Raw genomic sequence first — 21,142 nt, 5'->3', positions numbered from 1 at the left:
AGGGTCCCCGGGCGCTGGTTGGGGGCGCTCCCGTCCCTCTCCCCCGGCCCCACCCCCGCCGATGGGCCGGCCCGGCTCTCCCTGCCGAGAGATGGGCCGGCCCGGCGGCGCGCGGGCAGCGGCGGCGGCGGCGGCCCAAGATGGCGGAGCTGCAGCTGGACCCGGCGATGGCGGGGCTGGGAGGGGGTGGTGGGAGCGGGCTGGGCGACGGGGGCGGCCCGGGCCGTGGGCCCCCCAGCCCTCGCCCCGCCGGCCCTATGCCCCGTGGGCACGGCCGCCCGCCCGCTGCCGCCGCGCCGCCGCTGGAGCCGGGTCCCGGACCGCCAGAGCGGGCAGGGGGCGGCGGTGCGGCCCGCTGGGTCCGGCTGAACGTGGGCGGCACCTACTTCGTGACCACCAGACAGACCCTAGGCCGGGAGCCCAAGTCTTTCCTGTGTCGCCTCTGCTGCCAGGAGGACCCGGAGCTGGACTCGGACAAGGTGCGCCCCGCCCTCGGGCGCGCCCCCGGCCGTCGGACCCCCTTGTGCCTCCTAGCTTGTCCCCAGATTCCTGCGATACGCTCCTCACAGGCGGGCTTTTCGGGCCGGATCCCCCACCTTACCCCTCCCCCGTCAGGCTGGCCCCGGGGGCTGTTCTCCCCCATCCTCAGTCGCACCCCGGCTTTCTCTCTGACCCCGCCCTTCGCTCTCAGCCACTCGTTCCCCACACAGTGCCCACCCGCACCCACGAGAACCCACTCCACATCCCTTCTCCGTATTTCTCTCTACACCTTTCATACCCGCCCCTCAGATCTGCATGAGTTTTCCCCTGGCTCCTCGTCAGCCCCTCACTGCCTGTGCCAGATGCGTCCAGAACTGGGTCAGGGTGAGCGAAGGCATCTTTGTAGCTTTCTCAGACTTCCTCTCGACCCCTCTGCCAAGTTGGGTGAAAGCCTGGGTCTGACAGCTGCAGGAAGTGCTTCTCGTGATACCACACTTCTTTCCTGTGGTCCTGGGCCCTGAGGTCGTATCTGGTAACAGTCACTGTTTTAGGACCGTATTAGAGCTCAGATACATAGCTTGGAAAGAGATTACCAGTTGCCAGTGCAAACCTAAGCCGACTGGTTAAGGCCATCGGAAAACGAAAACTGAAGAATGCTGTTGAGCAAGATGCATGGCTGCTAACCAAAAGTTGAGAGGTGACGAGACACTTCCAACCCATTTCCAGTTTGCAGTGTTGTTTGTTTATTAACTTTACACATTCATCGTTTAGTTGCCAGCTTAAAGGCATTAACCATAGCTTACGCCACCTTCTCTTCTATATAGCACTCAGCCAGTTATATTGAAATAGAGTTGGGTTTGGGTAAAGATTGGCTGATTTTATTTATTCACCATCTACCTCTCCTCTGATCTCAGATCGATGGATACCTGTCCTGCCCTAACTTTATTTATTTATTTATTTATTTATTTATTTATTTATTTAAGAGGGGGAGAGAGAGTAAGAGCAAGCAGGATGGAGCAGAGCGAGAGGGAGAAGCAGACTCCCCACTGAGCAGGGAGTCAGATGTGGGGCTCGATCCCAGGACCCCAGGATCATGACCTGAGCCGAAGGCAGCCGCCCAACCTACTGAGGCAGCCAGGCGCCCCCTGCCCTAACTTTAAAGTAAAGAAATTCCAAAACCTTTGCTTATAAAGGAATTATTTTTATCTACCCTAAATCTCTCTTGTTGCAATAGAAGCCAGTTTCTTCTTGTTCCTTTTACTGTAAAGATGAGTAGGATTAAAGCTGCTCAGCGCCAAGTCCTGGCAGTGCCAAGCTTCCTCTGGGCACAGAACTGGGGTGTGTGAGTTACAGCTGGCAATGCAGACTCCCACTGATGTTGGCCTTGAGCTCAGGAGTATTGCCGACTATACAGAGGTTTTCTTAGATTAGGAATGTGATTTGGGGGCAGTAGAGAAGTCAGAATGTCCATCTCAAGTAGAGATTTAAATGATCAAACTATGGCATTTTCTTCCCTTTTCTTTATAACAGATATCCCATAGAAGAATGGTGGTAATTGTGTCCAAGTAAAGATTTTAGAAGTTCAAGTAAGCACCTGAATGATGTGACTAGACATCTGTAACGCCTCACCTGAAATGATCTCAGATAAAAGATACATAAAGCTAGCCTTCTTGCCAGTATTTTGCAATAAGCAACCTCTAGCAGGACTTGCCCTCTCCCTCATGAATTGTGACAGAGAGGCTGAAACCCTGCCCAGACTTAGTCTGAAAGCTCCAGAGTGATACCTTTGTGTTTGGTTGGCAGGACGAGACAGGGGCCTATCTGATTGACAGGGACCCCACCTACTTTGGTCCTATCCTAAACTACCTCCGCCATGGGAAACTCATCATTACGAAGGAGTTGGCAGAAGAAGGTAAGAACAATCTTTGAACTGGGCATTTTCAAAATTCGGGCCATATCCTGTTCCACAGATTTGAATTTTGTTTTGAGATTTTCATCGAGTTCATGTGCAGGTGTAGTAAAGGTTTATGAAAGTGAGCAGGGAGTCTGTAGTTACCTAGTCTTATCTGAGGACGTCTTGCTTAAAGGATCCCCACTGGGCTCTGTTCAGCCTCCTTAATTAGAAGGAAAATAGGTAGCTCAGTTTTGCAGATAGCTTCATGAGCTTTCTCCAAACCTGCAGAATTGTCAGGATCCCTTTTTACTTTTACTTATGTGTTTGCAAGCGGTGAATGTCCGTAGCCTGAAGCATCACATGTCTGACATTAATTATTTATATTTTCAATTTTAGTTTGAACTTGCAGCTATAAAAAATAATAAAGGCTTGGCCTCATTTCTTTTAAGACTGGTCTCGTGCTTCCTTGTAAATTTTTGCATTGCACTGACCTAATTCATTCTCCAGTCCATTGTCAGGTGTATCATCAGTTGCCTCATCTTTTTGGTTTGTAGGGCATCTGGGCTGTAAGTGGGTCTAGACATCTTTCTGAAAGACTTGGCGTAGTCTCACCAAAGGCATTCAGTTGAAGATTGGGGCCTGTCCCTAAATCCAGGGCACCCTGACATGGAAGCTTTAGCTCTCAGTAAGAAAGCTGTAATGGCGGTGCTAGTTAATGAAGTGGCCGCGAAACACATCTGTTTCAACCAGTAAAAAGAGGACTGGCATGCTTGCTGTCTTTCCTTTTTTAACATTTCAAATGCATACAGAAATAATGGGACTAGAACAATAAATTCCATGCACCCACCATCCAGCTTCAATAATTACCACTCATGGATAATCTTATTTCTTAAAAAGAGGAATCTTCAGCATCTTTCCTGAAGTCTTTAAAAAAAATTGTTTTCTATTTTGAAATATTTTCAAACTCAGAGAAAAGGGCAAGAATAGCACAGAGTACTCCCAGATTCACCCATTTTTAACATTTTTTTGTCATACTTGTATTACCATCCATTCTCTCCCCCATCCCCCACCCCGTCCTTCCTCCCTTCCCCACCACAGTTTTTACTTCTGAACTGTTTGAGACTAAATTGCAGATTCATCCCCTAATACTTCAGTGTATTTCCCAAGAACAAGACTACTGTATAGTTACCGAGTTCAGGAAATTTAATATTGATAAATATTTCTATCTACAGCTTATATTCCAATTTTATCAGTTCCAATAATGTTTTTTATAGCAGGTGTTTTTGTCTGATACCAGATCACACATCCCACTTGGTTGTCCTGTCCAGCATTCTTTCAGTAACTGCGTTTTTTGTTGTTCAAATAATAAGCATCCTATTAAATCTGGTCCATGTAAATTTATACACACCCACCCCTGGTCATTTTTAGGACAAACTGGGTAAGCATTGCAAACTCAGGAGTTCTCCAATGTGACCAGTTCCAGGAAGTAAGTGACATATGGGAAAGGTGTCCTGCAGCTAATGGGCAGGTGCAGGGAGAGTCGGGGAAGGTGCCAAGTGGGAAACTGCAGGGGTGAAACAGTGAACAGAGCAGACCCAGAGCTTGACTGACTCACTTTGGGGAGAAGGAAATGGGTACACCCTAAACAGCAAAGAAATGTTTCCCAGGCTGAAGGAGAGGGACTAGGCTTCCACTTGAAAAGTGCAGTTCTTAGCAAGTGTGGAAACTTCAGCCTCTTGCTGTTTTCTGGGAAACGCACACACATCTCTAACTATAGTTTGGTCCTTGTCCTAGGTGTTCTGGAAGAAGCGGAGTTTTACAACATTGCATCTCTTGTGCGGCTGGTTAAGGAACGGATACGGGACAATGAGAACAGAACTTCTCAGGTAACAGGTTTTAAACTTTTTTTTTTTTTAATAAGATTTTATTTTTAATCTCTTCACCCAGTGTGGGGCTCGAACTCACAACCCCGAGGTCAAAGTCACACACTCCACTGACTGAGCCAGCCAGGCGCCCCGCAGGTTTTGAACTCTTAAAGGGAAAAGGTCTCAGTGGCTCTTTGTTGCTGTGTCTGGTGGGATTTGAAAAGGATGATGTGCCGTCAGGCAAGAGCTACCTCTCCCCTTAAAGCCGGAGGTTTGTGTGGCACACGGTCCGTCCACCAGGCAGACCGCTCTTTCGCCGCCGGACTTGTTCAGAACAAGGAAACGGAGAAGATGTAACAAAACAGCCCTCCTGTCCCTTTAAAAGAATGGGAGGTTGTGGCTGCTCACCATTTGGCAGCAGGAGGAGCCCAGGGCACCTTAGGTCCCGAACCTTGTTCTCGCAGGCAGAGTATCTGTCTCCCTCCACAGCCTTTTTGAAAGTGTGATCACGTCCCATTCAGCTCCTGATGGCCACGTGAAACCAGTCTCATGGCCTAGACTTTAGGAGCTGCTTGTGAATCATGCTTCTGAGGAAATAATCTCAAGCTTCTCTGTTTATTATGAAATCTAGGTTTTTATTTTAACTCAGTAGATAGAATAACAACAATGACAACAAAACACACAATTTGCTGCCAGTTTGAGAAGGGAAGACAATAGGGCACACGGAGCTTATTTCACATCACGTCACCCATCACATGTCATAAGAGGCTACAGTGGCATCTTTTAGGCCCTTGAGATTATCTGCCTCCTAAGAGAGGGTCTGTGCCCTCTAGAAGCCTGAAGTCTAGCAGGGAAAACAGACGTTCCCTTTCCTGTATAGGGTCTATTTTAAGAAAGTACAACTGCAGTAACAGAGGGCAGCACTGGACTCCACTGTGACCATCTGTCCTGTAGCCTGACTTGCCCCTTACCCCATCAGATCCTGGTGATGGATGCAGTCTGTCGCAATGTAGGATTTTCCTGTGATTCGGAAGGCAGTATGTTTCTTTTCAAAAGTCAAAACAAAACAAAAGTAAAAAATAGTTTCTTTCTACGTTAGACTTCATATATCCAAGTTTTGTGGCTCTAAACGGAGTTGTGTGGTTGGGTAACTGACACCTATGATAAAAAATGACCTTTCTTACTCACTTTATCTGTAGTAGTTTGCAAAGGTGGAGAGAAGACCTTAGTTAGTTTTCTTCCTTCTGGCCAATGGCTGAAAGCCTTCTTTTTAATGTTCAAAAATGAATTTTTAGTTGGTTTGCAATTTACCATATGAAATATAATCTAGTGGCACCAGTCTCGTTGCCATCTCAGATTATACGTACTTGGCATCCTTCTCTAGTATAGTTAATAGCTGGACATTCTGGAAACCTAGCTTTTATCCTCAATTTTCCACATTCCAAAAAACTTTTGATTGCTTAGTGTAAATTTTGATGGTACCACGAATTATGTAATTTGAAGCCATTCAACCCTGAATGTTCTCAGTTCTTCGCCATTAGCTAAGTTCTTGAGAGCATTGTAAGATTTGTTTGATGACAGCGATTAAGTTAATTAGTCCTCTAGGTTCTGAAGGCTTGTGGATATAGACCCAGTTGGAAGCTTTTTTGTTCTAGGGATGTCAAGGCCTTTTTGATGCTAATTGGTCTTTCCATCTGTCCTTTTTATTTAGTGAAACTCTGAGCAGTGGATTTGAGGTTGTTCAAAAACCCTCTTTTGCATGTGCCACAGACGGCTCTGAGGCGAGATTGGCCACGTGTGTATTTTTGTGGCTGTCCCTTCAAACACATTGTCTCCTTTAACTTGCCTGTTTTTTTTAAGATTTTTTTTTTAAGATTTTATTGATTTATTTGTCAGAGAGAGCACAAGCAGGGGGAGCGGCAGGCAGAGGGAGAAGCAGGTTCCCCGCTGAGCAAGGAGCCCCACGTGGGACTCATCCTAGGACCCTGGGATCATGACCTGAGCCGAAAGCAGATGCTTAACCTTAACCAACTGAGCCACCCAGGTGTCCTTTTTTTTAAGATTTTATTTTTAAGTAATCTCTACACCCAACATGGGGCTGGAACTCACAACCCCGAGATCAAGAGCCACATGCTTTTCCGACTGAGCCAGCCAGGTGCCCCTAACTTGTCTGTGTTTTAAGGAGACACACATGACAGGGATTTGGGCAAAGCCCAAGATGTGGGTGTCCTACCCCACCTTTTAGTGACTTCTCGTCTCTCATAGTGGCTGCCACCACTCTACTACTTTGCTCTCTCTGATAATATTTTTTATTAGGTCATTAATTTTAGTGCATTTGAGAACCCCTGTGGTTTACTTTGGAAGAGAAAAATTAAAAAGAGGTAATACATATATCTTAAATACCTGGGGCTTTGACAGTTACAGCCAGTATCATAGATCTTTCATGATACTCTGAGTTTTATAACATAAAACACTCGGTTGTTTCCAAAATGTGTGATTAGAGATCATTGAAATCTTCCTGAGATTTGTTCTATATTTTATGTGGAGGGAATGTTTTTCTTGGTACCTCGTGTTGCATTCGGTCTGGAAGGGGAGAGCACGGAAGAGAGAGCACAGCATTGTTGGCAGACCGGCCCAAGCCCTGGCGCTGCCTCCATCCTGACAAGTGCTGCCTGACTCAAGCAAGACCAGTGTCCCACGGAGGACAGGAGCAGAAGGGAATAACACCCTGGGCTTGGAGTCCTCCATAATCCAAGTGCTTTTGTTGAGCCAGTATTTCCCCAGTAGTGAGTTCTTCCAAAACAAATTTGCCAGATAACTGAAGCCCAGTCATCCTTTTGAAAAAGTACTAAAGCCAAATTTCCGTTATTCTTAAGGAAACAGTCCATATTTTCTTAAAATCGTGTGAATATAACCAGTGTGTCCATGATGGAGCATCATTGTTCCGAGCTTCCGTGGCTGTTTGTGCTCTCACAAATGCCTCATGTCCTTCGGGACGGGCAGTGCATGTACAGCTGTGGGACCCAACACTGAATGGTCCGAGACTGGCAAACACTGAGTCTTCCTGTGCGCCTCTGATTGTCCTTCCACAAACAGGAGCCTTCATCTGGTGAGCAGGCCTCCCCGTAGCAGTCCTTGCCCTCACCTGATTTGGGTTGGTTTTTTTTAAAAGATTGATTTGAGAGAGAGACAGAAGGAGAGTGAGAGGGAGAAGCAGACTCCCCACTGAGCAGAGAACCCAACATGGGGCTCGATCTCAGGACCCTGAGGTCATGACCTGAGCCAAAGGCAGATGCTTAACTGACTGAGCCACCCAGGCGCCCCCTCACTTTGGCTGCTGAGCCGCACAGGCCAAGTCCTAAGTGTGAGGGGTTCTCCTGCAGATAAAGTGTAGGGGCCTTAGTGCTGCCACTTTGGGGCATCCAGCCTATTCGCTTCTGGTTCTAACTTCTGTTCCAGAGTTGAGTGGGCTAGCAAATGACTTCTGTCTGTATCTCTGACACCAGCTGGGTGTCCCAACAGTTTATCCCATCCTGACACTAACTAATACATAGTAACTATTAATACAGATTTCGGATGCCAGTGCCCCGTCCCAGGTCCCCAGGCTACCTGCACTTCTGTCCATCATGGCTACAAATTGAAGAGTTCCCATGACATCCCCCTTTGGGTTCAGTGATTGACTAGGACAACTCCTTGAACCCAGGAAAATGCTCTCCTTACTATTATAGTTTATCTCTAGGAGACAGAGGAAAAGCCAGATGGAGAGAGACATGGGGCGGGGTTTGCGCCCCGGAGCCTTTGTGCATATGCAATTGGGATGTACCACTTGCCCAGCACCTGGTTATGTTTGCCAACATGGAAGCTCCCAGAACCCCAGTGTTCGGGGTTTTTAAGGATGTTTCATTATGTGGGCACAACTAATTAGATTAAATCATTGGCCGTTGGTGATCGAATTCAGTCTTCAGCCCCTCTCCCTCTCACCGAGATCAGAGGTCAACGAGTAGGACTGGACGTTCTAACCTTCTAATGGTGCTTGGTCTTTCTGGGGACCAGTCATTCACACAAACAAGACACTTCTATCTCTCAGGAAATTCCACGGGTTTTAGGAGCTCTGTGCTACCAGGAACAAATACTTATTTTTTAGTATACACTTTTTTTTTTTTTAAGATTTTATTTATTTATTTGACAGAGAGGCAGTGAGAGAGGGAACACGACCAGGGGGAGTGGGAGAGGGAAAAGCAGGCTTTCCGCTGAGCAGGGAGCCCGATGCGGGGCTCAATCACAGAACGCTGGGATCATGACCTGAGCCGAAGGCAGACGCTTAACCACTGAGCCACCCAGGTGCCCCTTTTAGTATACCCTTTTGTAACGGGAGTGCTACCATTTAGCAGCGAAACACTTTCACTCTCAGGTACCGTCAGCGGAGGGTAAAAGTGGTTTGAACACTAGTATATTGTGGGATTCCTATTTAACATATTATTCCCATAATAAGGGTTCACGCTGAATAAACCAAAATATCGTCTACATTTTCAGCATGTATGTCAGATATGAACCACTTAAGAAGATGATGTGACTTTCTTGTCCAAAGTAATTTTACTCTATTTTCTACTCTGGGAAATAGATGAAATCTAAGCACATAATTCATTTCTCTGAACTTCAGAAGTATTTTACCCACTAATCCATAGCCTTGGGCCTTTTTTTCCCATTTCTTTCCTTGGCTAAGTCTTTATTGAAAAATGACATTGCTACTTGTCAGAGGGGCTAGTGTGTGGCTGTCCAGAAAAAAAGTCCAAGCAAACTCCTTTTCAGTGTCCATTTTTGGGAAGAGCCGCACCAGGGCAGCTGCAAACTGTTGTGTCCTTGAGATTGTTCTTCAAAGTCTGTTGGTTGTCGCAGGGCCCCGTGAAGCACGTGTATAGAGTCCTGCAATGCCAGGAGGAGGAGCTTACGCAGATGGTCTCCACTATGTCTGATGGTTGGAAATTCGAACAGGTATGTTTCCCAGGAGGCCACGCGCCTCAAACCATCGCCACCCATAGGCAGCTCATAACCCGGGGGGTTCGCAGGGCCAGGTGGGAACCTGTTCAGAAACATGGGAAAGAGCCACTTGGTGTGGATTATTTGCTCTGCCCTACAGGGTGGGTTGGGGAGAATTCCGAATAGTATCATGTCTCCTGACTTCACATCCAGGTTTCAGTTTGTGCCCAGAGGAAGCCAGCCAGCTTGCTTAGGCTCGAAAGTGCTTCTCTGGGGTTTTTTTCTCCCTCAGAGGGATTCCTTTTGCAAGTGCTGAGTTGACACATTCTAGAATAAGTACCTAAAGAAGGCTAGGATTCAGCAACAGCCCTTCCTTTCCTTCCCCCAGTGTGAGAATGCTATCATTCTGAACATACCTGTACTCCATCCCGGAAAGCATGAGCAGGTGTAATGTGAAAGGAGTCATACGTGCTGAGAAGTATGGCTTGGCCATTTCCCATTAGTCTGTGCATTTCTGTTCTTCAGCTTTGTGCCGTGGCGGAAGTATCCGGACAAAGCCACACAGTCAGAATTGTACTGTTTTCTTCCATTAGATGGCAGAATTGTTCAGCGCATCTATTGTGTTCGCCACAGGGGAGCTGGAGTGACTGTGTTACAGTTTTGTGCAGATCATGCCTATTTTTATGCAGAGTTGAAGGATCGGTTGAACGGTCTCCATAAACTCACCTTCTCAGACAGCTGCTGTGCTTCGCATTAAGAGCTCTGTTTATAGATTGAATATACAGGTGTCTCTGCCTTCAGACCCTACACAGGATCGTGCCTCACACTTTCCTGCACTGCTGAATGCATTCTGCCTGTGTATGTCGGCCTAGTTTAGTCAGGTGGGGCCTGCAAAATGTTGCCATATTCCACTCCACTGGTATTTTCCCTGATATGTCTTTTTTTCTTTTTCCAAAGATTTTATTTTTAAGTAATCTCTATGCCCAACATGGAGCTTGAACTCATGACCCCGAAGTCAAGAGTTGCGTGCTTCTCCTACTGAGCCAGCCAGACACCCTTCCCTGATATAAGTCTTTTTTTTTTTAAAGATTTTATTTATTTATTTGACAGAGAGAGAGACAGCCAGCGAGAGAGGGAACACAAGCAGGGGGAGTGGGAGAGGAAGAAGCAGGCTCCTAGCGGAGGAGCCTGATGTGGGGCTCGATCCCAGAACGCCGGGATCATGCCCTGAGCTGAAGGCAGACGCTTAACGACTGCGCCACCCAGGCGCCCCCCCCATATAAGTCTTAAACAAAGAATAGTATAAAAAATTTTTTTAAAGTATTCTTTTTTTTTCTAAGATTTTTTTTTTTTTTTTTAATTTATTTGAGGGAGAGAGAGCACGAGAGTGGGGTGAGGAGCAGAGAGAGAAGCAGACCCCCCACTGAGCAGGGAGCCCGATGCAGGACTCGATCCAGGAACTCTAGGATCATGACCTGAGCCAAAGGCAGACACTTAACTGACTGAGCCACCCAGGCACCCTTTTAAGTATTCATTATGAAACCAGTGTATAATTTTGACTCTTTTTCTCATCTTGTTAATGTTCGGAGGCGGGCGAGGCATGTTTGTACTAACTCTACTATATGGATGAGGAAGTTAAGGCACAGGGAGGCAGAGGGGCCCAAAGCCCGTTCATACAGCAAGTCAGTCATGTTCTTCTGACTTGAGGCCCTACATGCTTGCCCAAATGACCTTACCCTTTGGCTCTGTTTTTCCCTGTGCATGTGTATTTCCTATTTAGAATTGAATCCTGAATTCAATTCACTAAAAAGGTTAAAAGTCCCAGCAGCATATGGCTCATGGTAACTCTTCAGTGATTCACTCAGTGCTTTCCAGAGCCTTCTGAGTACCAGTCTCCGGTCTAGGACTTCTGCCCAAAGATGAGCCAGCTCTGTGTAGGTGTTTGGCTGAAGCAAGTGTCCATTCTCATTCACAGAAACACTCTCTTTCACCTCAGTGTTTGCTAGAAGGAGTATGGTCATGTTAATCCTAGTTGGTGCCTTTGGGATTGTTTCAAGCGCTTGGGTGGAGAGACAGTGGCAGAGCCCATATTTTTCTTCTCTGGGGAAGGCTTGTCGAGGATGCCCTGGTGAGCTAGTTGAGATCCAGATGTCCCCTGGCGCCTCGATAGTCCCAGACCATCGTCATCCACGAGAAGCAAAACCACACAGTTCGGTCAGGAGGAGGCTTGGATTTGTGTGGCACTTTGGTACCTTAAGATGACTCTTCACCGTATTCTTGTTCTGTCAGCTAATCAGCATTGGATCTTCCTATAACTATGGAAATGAGGATCAGGCAGAATTCCTCTGTGTTGTCTCCAGAGAACTAAATAATTCTACCAATGGCATTGTCATAGAGCCCAGTGAAAAGGCAAAGGTAAGAAATTGAGTCACCAGAATTTTGTCTCTGACTCATTTGTTCCCAACCCCTCAGGGGCCTTTGTCTGAACCATTCGTTGCTTGAGGTTTCTTTCCTTTCCTTCTGAAGCCAGCTTTGCATTTTGCCTTCATTTTGGTCTTTGACTGTTATACTTTAAATCAAGATTTATGGAGCAGTGACTGAGCGTTTTGGTTAGGAAACGGGTACTGAAATAGGGTAGACTTGCATACCCTCTGTCTAATCAATGAAAAAAGGTTATTGCCACTAATTACTACAAAGTGAGAATTCTGAAACTCAAAGTTGGATAATATTTTGTGTTTATTCTTTGAAACTGTTTCTTTTTTTTTCCCCTGCTCAAGAGAAAAGATATTTGGTTACCTTTGTGACCTCGTCACCTTAAGTTACTGGAAATTGTACACTGTTCTCTCACACATGCACACACACACTCCTAAGTCAGCAGCACATGATGCGTCTGAACCATTTCCTTTAGCGTCAACAGCACGTAATCTTGGGGCCCCACGGTGTTCATCAAGAGTGTTTTACAACTGAAGTGCTTCAGGGGAGGCCGGGGCTGCAGCCCTGCCTTGCCTCCTGGACTAACGAGGATTGTCGTGCTGCTCGAGGGGGTCCAGCGGAAAGCAGCCGTGGGTCCCTTTTCCCTCAGCAGTCAGCTTAGCAGCCTCAGCCTAGAAGCAAGTGTGCTCCAAAGTCCAAGCCTTAGCCCTCTGCCCGATCTTCCACTTGCAGATTCTTCAGGAGAGAGGATCTCGGATGTAAATTCCAGATCCTTAACCATCAGGAGAGCAACCCGGCAAAGCACCTCGTGAAGTTAAATCTCGCTCCTGTACAGTAACCGAGCTACTGCAAAGCAAAGCTGAGCCTGGCCCCCCAGTGGAGAAGTGTTCTGGTCAAAACCAAAGGAACCCCTGCCCCCACCCACAGGAACCTGACGACAGAGGTGACTCCCGGCTGCAGAATACCTTTTTGGAAACCTGCTTTTGTTTTCTTAGCCACTGTTGTGACAAATGTTTATAACCGCAGCTGGGCTGGGTTCCTAGTTGGAGCCCTTGTGGGCATCTGGGGGATGGGAAGAGGAAGGCCTAGCTCCTTGTACATGCCCGTACTTCGGGGAAGCTGGAGCAAATGAAAGAGGATCGTCCCTGAGCTGTGCCATGTTTTCGCCTGAGTGCCACGTTGGACGTTGGCAGCTGCTTTGTAACACTCTCTTCCCCTCCTTCTCTGCACCCCGAACTAATGCAGCAGATGCCAACGATTGTAGCCTCAGTTTGTCGATGTGAATTGAGGTTTTGGATAAAGGATGGACTTGCCAGAATACCCCCACATTCCTGTGAACAAGACCTCTTTGAGGAAGGGGACAGTGGGGTGTCCTTGGTTGTGGGTGGAAGTTGGGGATCGCTGCTCTGGGTTTGGGGCACTCAGCTGCTACCATGTTCATCCTTGCCTCATTTGCCTCCAGCAGCCCGGACCCTCCAGTAGCTTACTCTCTCCCCAAGAGGAGGTCTGAGGCAGGTGGCATCCCGCACTCTGTCACACGGGCAGATGGGAGCTTCAGGTAGTTGGTCTGTAGCCTTCGCTCACCCTCCGTTGGCCCATCTTCCTTCTCTGACTTTTTAAAGTGGACCGAAGATAGAAGGGACTTGGGATCCTCTGATGGCTTGGGAAGGGGACAGTATTTCTTTGAAAGTTGCCAAATGTGTTATGTTGTAGTATCCAAAAGTGTTATTTCTGTGATTGTCTCTTGGAAATGCCTTGACTGAACATTCAGTATTTATTTGTGTCTCTTCTCGGTTTCTGACCTCGACAAACTTGCCCGGCAGGTGTGTCAGTGACCCCGCGCCACCCCCGGGATAGTGTATGTGTTTGCTGGGCAGTCCAGGCGCCCCGCCCCCGCCGACCTTAGCAACCCTTCTTTCTTCAGAGCGCCCTGTCATGGAGAGTCAAACGCTTGTTTGACCCAGGAGGGGCGTAAAGGCCGCCTTTGGGCTGGGACCGCAGCGGTTGTAGCTGGATCTTCTCGCTGAGCTTTTGAGACTTGGTGAGCAGTCATCGAAGGCAAAGCACCAGAGAATCCTTATTTTTCCCTAGATGACTTTCCTAGTGTGGCAGATGGCCCAGAGAAGGGGAGAGTGCCATGGGACCCCCATCTGTGACTGCCACCTCATGCCAGTCACTCCTGGCTTCCTCCACAACTCAACTGCTTACTAGGTGGGTCTGGGGTTGTAATTTTTGGAAGTGACTTACAGGCTGTGCCAAATGTCTTTTGGGCTTGTGACTTGCCCATGTGCAGATGGCATACCTCTTCCTCAGGAGTCTCACTTTGACTCTGTCTGTGTGGAGAGCAGGATAGAAATGTGTGCACAGGGGTGTCTGCTGATACGTGAGCGTGCATGTGGACGTCGGCACCTCAGAACTCTGGCCCATGCCCACAATTTCTACAGCTATAAAATGTTACAGGAACTTCTACCTACAGTAAAAGCAGTCACCTTTCAAAAAACTCGCAGGTATCCTGTCATCTTTCAGGAAAAAAAACAAGATTTGAGTGTGTCAAGGAAAAGCTGCTCTGACCAGAATAGGACAGAGGACTTTGGAAGAGGTGCTCTTTGGTCAATCCAAAAAAGTAACGTTTGACTCAAAGGAGGGAAAGCAGCTTCATTTGGGGCCTGGAGCCCAATCAGATTTGCTTTCCCAGGGCATGCCTGGTGATCCGCCCGTGCTCCGAAGCCTGCACGAAGGAGTGAAGCAAGGTGGACCAGAGGGCAGAGGAGAGCGAGCCCCTCAGAAACGCATGGTTACCCGTTTATCTTTTCAGAGTCCCACAGTGGATCCTCTAGAAAGACTGCTGAGCCCCTTACTGAGTGCTCTGAGAAACCAACAGAAGTGACATTTCTGAGAAGGCTGGCTTTCATGAGGATTCCCTCCTCATGGCAGCCCAATGACAATTGTTCCAGTGCTCTTGAATCTGAGGATGATTCATTTCTTAAGGTTTCTGGAAAAGTATTCACCCCAGCCCTTTATGAACCGAGTCAGTATTTTTTCCTGAAAGCCTTCTCCCCCTGGGAGAGTCCGGCTGATGACTTTGGAGAGAGGTCTGGCCATTGGTTTGGGGCTGTCACGTGGCCAGTGACCCACTTTCTCTCTAGCTGCCCAGTGCTGCCAGGTGGGGAGTGTCTTCTTTCTTTGTTCTGTGCCCAGGCCCGAGGCCACAGGCCATGCGGGCCCAGCTCACGAAGCAGCCTGGCCTCTCCTAGGAGACGCCACAATAGCGCGCTTCTGTCTTTCCCTCAGAACCTGCTTTCTCCTTGGCAGTGACGCGCGGCCCAGCCTCCTCTAGAGTGACTTCGTTTTTGCAGTCTTAACTGATCTCAGGGGTGTCAGCGAGGTGTAGGGGAGGAAGGGACAGAGATGCTGGGTGGGTAGGGCTAAGAGGACACCCACGCCCTCCAGTATGGCCTTTGACCCAGAGGTTAGGGACCATGCCTGTCACTTGTGGGTGCCGTTTGTTACTGTTCGTGTATTTGAATAAAGTCTGAAATGCTGTGACCTTTTTTTGTCAATAAAGACATGAAACAAACTTCTGAATCTCCTTGGTTTCCCATCACTACTACTGGTGATTCTCAAACTCATCTCAGGAGATGAATTTCACTGTACGTTTCCTACCAGGGCCTCTTAAAAAGTCCTCATTTCTCCTGCTGCTGAAGCTGCCTGAGGGGGTGTTGGGCCTTCTTCCTCCTCAGGACCAGGAGAGACGTGAGAAACAGGAGGTGGGGACAGATGGGCTAGCCACTAGAGAGCTGGGAAGGGGAAGAGTATGAGACCATTTTTAAGAGAAAAGAAGTCTTCCTGGAAGGATAAGTGGCTCGGTGCCCATTTTCTCCACATGGTAGAGAATGAGGAATAAATGCGAGGTGAGACAAGTAAGCAGCAAGCTAAGTATCAGTCACTCAAGGCACCAGGCAGGGTGTGGGGCCCTCCCGGGGTGTTTACAGTTGGGGAGACATTGTGTACACATAAAGGTAGCAAACAAGGTACGTGTATCACCGGGGTCCAGGGGAAGACCGACCACAGCAGTTAACGGGTGCTAAGAGGAGGAAAGGGCCCCGGGGGGGACTGCGGTGTCACAGACACAGTGACTGCCGGACACAGTGATTGCTCCCAGGGCAGGGGAGCAAAGGGAAGAGGTTGGGACTATTAAAATGTAGAGGCTTGGAGGAGGGGCCCCATGGAGGAGATGCTGCCATCTCAGGAGGCTCAGGGAGGTGGTTCTAGGACCACACTACTCCCGGGACCCGCTGTCGCTGCCAGACTGGAGCTGTGTTGCTGTGGTTTCTCTGGTAACAGGAAAGAGCATGTCCTTTCTTTTTTGCCTCTAGGCGTGCAGTCTCCCTCTCACATTCCCCATGGGTGAACCTGTCCTGGAACGAGCTGTTAAAGGTGAATTGTGCTTGGCAACTTCCCAGCCCCAGTGGCCCAGGGCAGAGTCTGGAGCAGGGGTTGGGCCTGGGAGGTGACAACAGCCAGCTGTGCCACCTCTGGCTGCTTGGCATCCATATACGTGCTTCAAAGCGTATTTTTACCTAAAACAGTAAAAACAATTTTATGTCTCTACGTAACACGATACTGGCACTCTACACAAAGGTGACCTTGCCCTCTCCCCAACATGAAACAGTGCCAACACTCAGTGTCCCCAGGGCTGAGAGATCGTGACATCTCTTTCTGGGCTAGGTTAACTACTCCTCAAATCGGCATGGTGGGTTAGACGACACCTAGACACCTAGTTCGTGACCAGCAGGCCTCACGGTCACTTGATGTCCCATGGTTAGCTACCTGATTCTCAAAAGGAGCAGTTACCTGCAAAAGGCGGCATGGATATTTCCCAAAACCCTGGAGTTCTGTCTGGTAATTCTCCCTCAGGGCTCACTGGAGGCTCCAACCGGCATCAGCATTTGCAATAGATCATTTGGCTACCGCTGAATCTGCTCAGTCATAAAGCCCACGTGACAGCTCAGGGCTAAGTTTTTAATAAGAATCACACTACACTTTTCATCAGTAAAACTTTTCATCGGTAAAGCTTTCCCTTAGGGTGAACTGTAACTCCATTAAGCCAGTTTAATTCCTTGATGAGTTTTCTTTTTTTTTTTAAGATTTTATTTATTTATTTGACAGAGATAGAGACAGCCAGCGAGAGAGGGAACACAAGCAGGGGGAGTGGGAGAGGAAGAAGCAGGCTCATAGCAGAGGAGCCTGATGTGGGGCTCGATCCCATAATGCCGGGATCACGCCCTGAGCCGAAGGCAGACGCTTAACCGCTGTGCCACCCAGGCGCCCCCCTTGATGAGTTTTCTATACAGGGCAATTAAATTGTTTCTCTTTTCTATTTTTATTTTCATTTTTACTTTAAAATATTTTTATTAAGATCATTGTTTTCCATGAAATCTTACGATGGAAATTTAACTCAATCTAACTAATTCTAGTTTTTGCCCTTGCAAGCTGTAGCTTTTGCCCTTGTGGGCTTTCTTTTGTGGCTCTTACCTCCTCCGTGTTTATCTTCCCCACGTCAAACTTGACAGCTCAAAATCTAAGGTTCATATCTAAATGTGTGTACTTTAGCTAATGTCATTTTTCTATTAATGATTTCTTTTTTTTTTTTTAAGATTTTATTTATTCGACAGAGATAGAGACAGCCAGCGAGAGAGGGAACACAAGCAGGGGGAGTGGGAGAGGAAGAAGCAGGCTCATAGCGGAAGAGCCTGATGTGGGGCTCGATCCCATAACGCCAGGATCACACCCTGAGCCGAAGGCAGCCGCTTAACCGCTGTGCCACCCAGGCGCCCCTCTATTAATGATTTCTAACAAAACACAACATGGAGAGAAGATTTTGTGTATTTTTTTTTAAGATTTTATTTGTTTTTGAGAGAGAGAATGTGAGCCGGTGGAGGCGGGGAAGCAAAGATATAAACAGACTCCCCACTGGGCAGGGAGCCTGAAGCAGGGCTCAGTCCCAGGATCCTGGGATCATGACCTGAAACCAAAGGCAGACACTCCCTGACTGAGCCACCCAGGCGCCCCCCCCCCTTTTTAAGGGGAATTTATCTAAAGGGCTTTTTTTTTTTTTTTTAAGCAAGCTCTATGCCCAGTTGGGACTTGAACTCATGACCCTGAGAGATCAACAGTTGCATGCTCTACCGACTGAGCCAGCCGGGCATCCCAGACTGTGTGTGTGTCTTAGCTTTCCTGCAAGGAAATTGTGAGCAAGTTCCCATAGATTTTCCTCAGTCATTCTTTATGTGCAAGGCTAGGCTATTGCTTCTCCTCACATTTCATTCTGATAACTTGGCACACGCACTATCTACACAAGTTGACAAATCAAAGAGCACAACATCCTCAAAATATGCCTTCCTTTGTTGAGTTGTGTTGGATAGCCAGTAAGTACATATTTGAAAAAGCAGGATTGGAAGGCTTCACAGAGTTCTTGAACTAGACTCTGAGGTTGGAGAAGGTGCAGGAAGCGGGTTGGCAGGACAGTTAGCCTGACATCTACGGCTAGAATTGCTCAGGTCTGTCACCTCTATCACAGGGCTAGAGTAGACATGCACTTACTCGCTGCCATTCACAGCACAGCCACTGCAGTAGGCACTGAGGACCAAAGCTGAGTGGTGGAGGCCTGCAGAACACTGAGTGGGACAGGCAACTGCTGGAGACAGGGAGGAAATAGCCAAGCTGCTGCTCTAATGGCTGGGGAGAGTCTTCAGAACCCAGGCAGAGGCAGATGGGTGAAAATCCTGAGCTGGAATCAAGCTCCATTGAGATACTTAGAAAGCATCCTTGCATTCAAGAATCACTACAAATCCCAGGGCGCCTGGGTGGCTCAGTTGGTTAAGTGTCCAAGTCTTGATCTCAGCTCAGGTCTTCATCTCAGGGTCATAAGTTCAGGCCCAGCACTCGGCTCCACACTGGGCGTAGAGCCTCCCTAAAAAAAAAGTGGGAGGGGGGCAGGGTGGCTCAGTCAGTTAAGCATCTATCTTTAGTTCAGGTCATGATCCCAGGGTCCTGGGATTGAGCTCTGCGTCAGGCTCTCTGCTCAGTGGGGAGTCTGCTTCTCCCTCCCTCTGCTGCTCCCCCTGCTTGTGCTCTCTATGTCAAATAAATAAAATCTTAAAAAAAAAAAAAAGAATCACTACAAATCCTAAGCAGGAGAAATAAAAACACACATATTATAATAAAACTGATGAAAACAAATACGGAGAAAATCTTAAAAGCCACAGGAGGAAAGAGGAAAGTTACTTCCAAAGGAGCGACAATAAGACTTGCAGCCAACTTCTCAACAGAAAATATAAATCAGAACACAGTGGAATTAAATCTCCAAAGTGCTGAAAGAACATACCTGCCAACCTAGAATTCTATACCCAGTGAAAATATACTTCAATATTGAAGAAGATATAAAGGCATCTTTGATAACCAAAACATGAGAGTATTTGTCACCTGCAGACCTCGTTCTAAAGGAAATATTAAAAGGTGTTCTTTGGTGGGTGACTGGCTGGCTCAGTCAGAAGAGCATGTGACTCTTGATCTCAGAATTGACTTGGGGCTGGATCCCAGGATCTTGAGATCATGACCTGATCTGAAGTCAGATGCTTAACCAACTGAGCCACCCAGGTGCCCCTTTTATTAAAACTGATTTTTGGGAATGATAAAGTCCCACACTTTATTTTTAATTTTTTTAATTTTTTTAAAGTAATTTCTACACCCAACGTGGGGCTTGAACTCACAATTCAACCCAAGAAAGCAACAGGAAGGAAATAATATAGAGAAGAGCAGAAATCAATTAAATGGAAAACAAATACACAATACAAATCTCAAAACCAAGAGCTGATTCTTTGAAAAGAGTAATAGAATTGGTAACCCCTCGTGATGAGACTCTTCAAGAAGAAAAATACAAATGATATCTGGAATGTCAGGAGACACAAATACAGATCCTACAGTCTTTATAAGGATTGTAAATGCCTTATATAAGGTATATACCCAAAGGAATTGAAAGCAGGGACTCAGATCTCTACGCACCCATGTTCATCGCATTATTCATGATAGCCAAAAGGGAGAAGCAACCCAAGTTCCATCAACATATGAACAAACAAAATGTGGTATAGTGGAATATTATCCAGCTATAAACAGGAATTCTGACACATGCTATAACATGAGCCTTGAAAACATGAAGTGAAATAAGACTCAAAAGGACAACTATCGTTTAATTTTACTCATACAAAATAGGCAAATTCATAGATAGAAAGTTTAGAAGTTATTAGGGGCTGGGGGGAGGGGGCAGTGGAATTATTGCTTAAAGGTTACAAGGTTTCTGTTAAGGGTGAGAAAAAGTTTTGGATATACATCGCTGTATGACTGTATCACTATTTACAGATCACTACATAATGGTTGTCTAACATTGTGAATATACGTAATACCACTTAATACCAAATTTTATATTAGGTTAATAATTATAAGTGGATGTTATGAACAACTTTATGCCAAAAGAATTTGAAAATTTAGATAAAATGGACAAATTCCTAGGAAAACACTATTTACCAAAATTGGTACAAGAACAAATAATATGAATAATTCTAAATTTCTGGAAGAGATTGAGTATGTAATTAATAACCCTTCCACATCCAGGGACAGCGTCCATAGGCATTCAAAATGGTCCAGTGTTTGACCTACTGCCGTAGGCTGTCCTGCAATACAGCCTCGAACAAAACTAGCCTGTCCGAACCCCTGGTAATAGAATCATTTACCTTTATATCAAGAAGGCTGGGAAAGCACCAAAATCTGCATGTGTCGTGTGCCCAGGCCGACTTCGAGGAGTTCATACTGTGAAACCTTAAGTCCTTATGAGGTTGTCTAAAATGAAAAAACACATCAGCAGGGCCTATGGTGGTTCCATATGTACTAAGTGTGTTCGTGACAGGATCAAGCGTGCTTTCCTTATCAAGGAGCAGAAAATTGTTGTGAAAGTGTTCAAGGCACAAGCACAAAGTCAGAAAGCTAAATAAAAAAATGAAGCTTTTTTGAGTAATAAAAAAAAATCAAAAGGCTTAAAAAAAATAACCCTTCCACAAAAAAACACTCAGGGCCTAGGTAGCTTTACCACTGAATACTGCCAAACATTTAAGGAAGAAATAATATCAATCTTACTCTTCCAAATAAGCAATAAAGAACACTTCTGAACTCATTTTATGAAGCTAGCGTACCATAATACCAAAACTCGACAAGGACATTACATAAAAGGAAAATTCCAGGCCAATTTCATTCATGAACACAGATGCAAAAATCCTAAGACAATATTAACAAATTGAATCCAGCATATATAAAAAGCATAACACATCATGACCAAGTAGAGTTCATTCCAGAATGCAAGGTTGGTTTAAGAATGAAAATCAGTAAATACAGGGGCGCCTGGGTGGATCAGTCGTTAAGCATCTGCCTTCGGCTTGGGGCG

The 21,142-nt window shown here is 46.7% G+C and overlaps 1 protein-coding gene and 1 pseudogene across 1 annotated transcript; both read left to right on the top strand.

Moving 5' to 3' along the window:
- The first annotated feature begins 16 nt into the window (after positions 1-16).
- On the top strand, positions 17-15,226 carry KCTD2 (potassium channel tetramerization domain containing 2). The gene is made up of 6 exons (XM_045814044.2): positions 17-479; positions 2,284-2,392; positions 4,169-4,260; positions 9,136-9,231; positions 11,506-11,631; positions 12,382-15,226. The coding sequence occupies exons 1-6, from the start codon at positions 141-143 to the stop codon at positions 12,409-12,411; spliced, it is 792 nt and encodes a 263-aa protein (XP_045670000.1). The 5' UTR covers positions 17-140; the 3' UTR covers positions 12,412-15,226.
- Positions 15,227-20,343: 5,117 nt separating this feature from the next.
- On the top strand, positions 20,344-20,950 carry LOC123803087 (large ribosomal subunit protein eL34 pseudogene; annotated as a pseudogene).
- The last annotated feature ends 192 nt before the right edge of the window (positions 20,951-21,142 follow it).

Source organism: Ursus americanus, chromosome 23 (genome assembly GCF_024610735.1).
Source record: "Ursus americanus isolate L20-20 chromosome 23, mUrsAme1.1.p, whole genome shotgun sequence".
Taxonomy (NCBI): domain Eukaryota; kingdom Metazoa; phylum Chordata; class Mammalia; order Carnivora; family Ursidae; genus Ursus; species Ursus americanus.
The sequence above is the reverse complement of the archived record's forward strand: the minus strand, read 5'-3'. Positions and strand labels throughout refer to the sequence as shown.

Bases quoted from the DNA above. Each gene is read 5' to 3' on its own strand.
- KCTD2 (XM_045814044.2), top strand. From the start codon at position 141: ATGGCGGAGCTGCAGCTGGACCCGGCGATGGCGGGGCTGGGAGGGGGT. The intron at 480-2,283 runs GTGCGCCCCGCC...TTTGGTTGGCAG, and splicing joins CGGAGCTGGACTCGGACAAG to GACGAGACAGGGGCCTATCT. The intron at 11,632-12,381 runs GTAAGAAATTGA...TTCCACTTGCAG, and splicing joins AGCCCAGTGAAAAGGCAAAG to ATTCTTCAGGAGAGAGGATC.